Here is a 5093-nt window from a genome sequence, read left to right as displayed (position 1 = left end):
ATATAGGATAGTTCTAGAAGTTGCTAACACCTTAACTGTTACAAGGTAATAAAATATTATAAAGTTTTGTCTATATTGTTTGTGGATATATGTTTAAATATGCAAATGAGTAAATAAATCAATATTTTTATGTGATAAATGACAAATACCTTCTGCAAAGTCCAGAGACTCCAATAGTGAAGAGAAGATACATCTACCTGAATGTACTTTCACAGGAAAAAAAAGCAGGACCACAGAAATCATAATTAATGTTATGAAACAATTACATAAAATCATAGAAGTTGATGTTTGTATGTGTATAGTGTTGTGTTTGTAGTGTTGCACAAGAATTCTGGTAAAGAGGAGTTAAGAAAAGGGGTCAAAAATGGATAGGGGTTGAGGAAATATAAAACACAAAACTCACAACTGTGTCTACTTTACTTCTTCATTTTCCAGCGGGGTGCACAAAGAGCCTTTGCAGCACTAGCCATGAGCAGCAATAGCAAGTTACTCAGGGAAGTCAGTGAATGAAATCCACAGCTTCATCAGGGAGTTACCTTTACTGTCTTTACATTAGAAGATAATTTTTAATTATTGACCTAAAATTCAAAGCTGTCCCAGTAAAGTAGAAACATCCATTTCCTAGTGCACTGACAAAGATGGAGTCCATGGTTTCCAGGTCTAACACTCAGTGGTGACAACTTGAGTACAATTATATTTTCTCTCATATTTTCTATACTGCTGTTCACATACAACCAACAGCAAACATATACTCATCATTTTTTAAAACAAGGCTATGAAGTGCATATAAAAACCAATACCTCCTTTGAAAAACCTAATACATGAAATGATATTGACTATTGAGTCAGCTAAGCTTTTTTCCCCCAAATGTTTCTCCCTGCAAGGTTTGTAAACTGCATTTATGCTTCTAAAGTTAAGTTTACAAACAAGATTAAAATAGTGGTATCATTATAGAAGTTGATAGTCCCTAAATAGGAAACATATGATTGTGAGGGTCTTCGAATGATACATTAGTGACCTATTTAAAACTAATTTGTGTAATACTAAAATAAATATCTGAGTAATATTGAAATCTATCATAAGTGAACACATCCCTGCAATGTCCACGAAGGCTCTCAAAAGACAGAAATATTTTGTTACTGAAATAGATTTTTATTCCATAAACAAAACAATTTTCCAACAGCTATTGTACATTATAAAAAAGAAAAATATCTTCCCCTGGTTCAGGTCTTTTACACAAGTAAAAGTAAAGAATTGAGTAAAACCAAGAATGTTGATGGTAAAACATTTGTTTGGGAAACAAGTGATCATTTTGAACCATAAACCAAGTGTTAAACCTCACTCTGCATCCAAAACCAATCAAGCGACAGAAAATCACCTGGGTTCAATTTCTAATACCTAAATATTTAATGGATAGTAGATAAACAAGTGTATATGGTATTACAATTATCTTAGGAAATATTTTAACTGTGATGCGTGTATCAGATGAGCAGTCTTCAGCTCAGTTATTTTTTTGGCCTGCTTTCTCTGAAGAAAGCAAAATCTACTATTCTCTCCTCAGAAACAAAACACCACAGTTTGACATATTCACCAAATAAAACTTTCAAATGCTTGTTGCCCTCAAATCAAGGAGTATTTTATTGCTTTATATTGCATATGAGAATTGCACATGAGAACAAGAAAAGCAGGGGTAATTTAGTTCTATCTAGTTTTTCTGACCCTCTGGACTTTTTTTCTTAGCAAGTAGCATATACCAACATCATATCTAATGAATCCTACAGTATTTTTTATAACTTAGTACATATACACTATTTATTGACCATTTTCAGTCCCAACATACCTATCACCCTAAAACACATAACTGTTTGTTACATATAATTTTACTATATTAAATCTAAAACCTTCCTAACTTTCTCATATTCATGTCCCTTTACTTTGCCTGGTGACCAACAAAAATTGACCAAGGACATCACTGTGATTATCAGGTTAGGGTTAACCATTAAAGACTGATGGGCTAAACAGTATTAATGCAATCCCTCTTGTCCCAGAATCTATCAGTAGCCAATAGTTGAGAGCAAAAGTAAGTTTCTGTGAACTCTTTCCTGTCCTTGACTGATTGTCTGGTCTTGTGTGGGCCCACTGAAGATGAAGCAGTGGTTGTATCTGTCTGGAGTACATCATTGTGTAGCACTTTACCCTATCTGCTGATAAACACATAGTTCCTGCCTCCTCTCCTTCAATGCTCCTGAGCCTTCAAAGGGTGATAGAAATTACTTATTTAGGGCCAGGCCAATAATCATTGACTATTCTCTGTACCTTATACAACCATGAGTCTCTACTTTATCATTACCCATTGTAAGAAGAGGCTTCTCTGATGAAAGCTGCAAGCTGGTTTTGTTTGTATTTATAAGCATGAGTATTTAGGAGGCAGTCTGCTATGTCAGGTTAGTTAGTTAACTATCAAAATTATGTTCTATGCATAGACCTAACACCTCCCCAGACTTCGGTTGTCAATCAGGCTTACAGTATTAGACACTGTGAGATATTCATCACCACCAAGACAGTCAAGCCAAAGTCTTCCACAAAAGAATCTTAAGAACTTTTATTTTTGTATTATTTTATTCACAAATTTCTTCTGCTTAATGCAGTAACAGTTATAACTCACTATCAAAACTCCTTAAGTTTTTCGGTCTTCTTCATTCCATGCAAAAGGATCCATATTTTCTGGGTTTTTTTTTTCTGAAAATGCTGTTGATGTATATTGATCAGGACAGTAAGTTCTAGCAAAGATTTATGAACAGTGGAAGGTAATGACAATTGTAAAGCTCTGCAAATCAACAAAAATGAGAACAAATTCCTGTTGAATTTTCATTAATCATTCTTCATGCTAAGATCCTTTATTTGCTTTTTATGTATCCCTTTGACCTGTGCCCTATTTGTTTGGCATTCTTTTAAAGCCATATTCTTTTAACAACAAGACCTGTAAAATATTTAAGATTTTTTTCGCAAATGAAGTCAGTTCTGAAACCTGTTGTCTGCCACTTACACTGCCACAACAGTCATGCTATTTACCAATAGAAAGAACCATCAAAATGTCCTCTTGAAGAAACACTGAAGCAACAGAATCCCTGTACTGGATTTCTATACCATGCAGAAAAAAATAAAATGTTTTGATACATCAATTTTGTGAAATAAAATGAATAAAATAATGTAGACAGAAAGTATGATAGAATGGATGCAAGACTTGAAAATCAGAATATAATGTATTATTATTATTATTATTATTATTATTATTATATTATTCTGTATTATTCTGGAACCTTTTTTCTCAGAACTGTGTGCCATATAAATTATTAAAATAACTAAACTTAAGAATCATCATAATATAATAAATATACATTGATGATCTCTAAAACATGATATTGTCTTTAAATACAAAGTATTAGACATCTGACAAAAATGTTTAATTAATATTATTTACTTCTGCAACATGAGTTGTATTTAATTTAACAATAATGCAGAAATGGGCTCATCTATTAAACATTGGTATTTTAAAGTGGAGGATAGAAGACATGATATCACGCTCATATTTTATTTTGAATGTCAAATGATACCTGTATGCTAAAAGGAATCCAGGCCATCTTAGTATTGTTTTAAACAATAACAGGAATTATTCCCTATTGTCAAGAATAATGTCTATCACAAAAATGAAAAAGTAAAATAAACTCTGCCCTATTATTAAAAGAAGAGAAATGGTTAAAGGAGATATTCTACCCATGGTAAAGAAAAAAAGCTACTATAAAGTAGAAAATGAAAATGAGAGACCTCCAATTTCCCTCTCCATAGTTAAAAAAATCTGATATGAAATATCATAACAATAAAATGCATAAATTCTCTGTGGTATAACTATAAACAAAAAGAAATTCTGATTAAAAGATTTTCTTGTTCAGAGTGTTTCTCAAAGCAGCTTTAACATCTTTGTTCCTCACGCTATAAATTAATGGATTCATCATGGGAATTACAGTGGTATAAATAATTGAAGATATTTTTCCATTATTTGTTGGTCCAACTGAGTTGGGCTTGAGATACATAAATGCACCAGATCCAAAGAACAGAGAGACAGCAATTATGTGGGAACTGCAAGTGCTGAAGGCTTTTGACCTGCCCTCAGTGGACCTCATTTGGAATATGCTAGAGATGATGAAGCCGTAAGAAATAAAGATGATCACAGTGGGCACAATGATGTCTTTTCCTGCTACAATGAAAATCTCTATCTTATTAATATAGGTGCTGGTACAGGAGAGTTGCATCAAAGGGAGGACATCACAGAAATAGTGGTCGATGGTGTTCCCATCACAGAAGGTCAGTCTCAAGACACAACCAGTGTGGATTATGGCACCAGAAAAACCCATGAAGTATGAAGCAAGCATAAGATAGGAACACACCTTGGGAGACATGACAATATTATACAAGAGTGGATTGCAGATGGCCACATAGCGATCATAGGCCATTGATGTCAGGACATAACACTCAGAAATGACACAAAAACAAAATAAGTAGAACTGGGTCATGCATTCCACATAGGAGATAAAATTTTTCTTTAGCATGAAGTTCATTAGCATTTTTGGCGTAATTACAGAAGAGTAACAAAAGTCTACAAAGGATAAGTTTAAAAGGAAAAAATACATAGGGGTGTGAAGGTGAGAATTCAGCACAATGAGAATAATTAAAGCCAAGTTCCCCAATGCCGTTATCATGTACATTACTAGAAAGAGCAGGAACAGGGGTATTTGGAGGTCAGGCTGGCCTGTTAAGCCCAAGAGAATGAATTCAGTTACCACAGAGTAATTTGCCACAGCCATTTTTTTTTTTTTTGGTTTTTTTTCGAGACAGGGTTTCTCTGTGTAGCTTTGCGCCTTTTCCTGGAACTCACTTGGTAGCCCAGGCTGGCCTCGAACTCACAGAGATCCACCTGGCTCTGCCTCCCGAGTGCTGGGATTAAAGGCATGCGCCACCACCGCCCCATTTTTTAAAATAAGACATCCTGTGAAACAAAATTAAATGGTGCTATGAGAGGATCATGCAAGACTTAC

At 34.1% G+C, this 5093-nt stretch overlaps 1 protein-coding gene across 1 annotated transcript; it reads right to left on the bottom strand.

The window, feature by feature from the left end:
* Window positions 1-3929: 3929 nt before the first annotated feature.
* LOC128103638 (olfactory receptor 8B8-like) lies at window positions 3930-4862 on the bottom strand. Its single transcript, XM_052728211.1, has one exon. It carries the CDS (start codon window positions 4860-4862, stop codon window positions 3930-3932), a length of 933 nt encoding a protein of 310 aa, XP_052584171.1.
* Between the last annotated feature and the right edge of the window lie 231 nt (window positions 4863-5093).

The sequence above is a fragment of the Peromyscus californicus genome, unplaced genomic scaffold, assembly GCF_007827085.1.
Source record: "Peromyscus californicus insignis strain IS unplaced genomic scaffold, ASM782708v3 Scaffold_11__1_contigs__length_118956290, whole genome shotgun sequence".
NCBI lineage: Eukaryota > Metazoa > Chordata > Mammalia > Rodentia > Cricetidae > Peromyscus > Peromyscus californicus.
The sequence above is the reverse complement of the archived record's forward strand: the minus strand, read 5'-3'. Positions and strand labels throughout refer to the sequence as shown.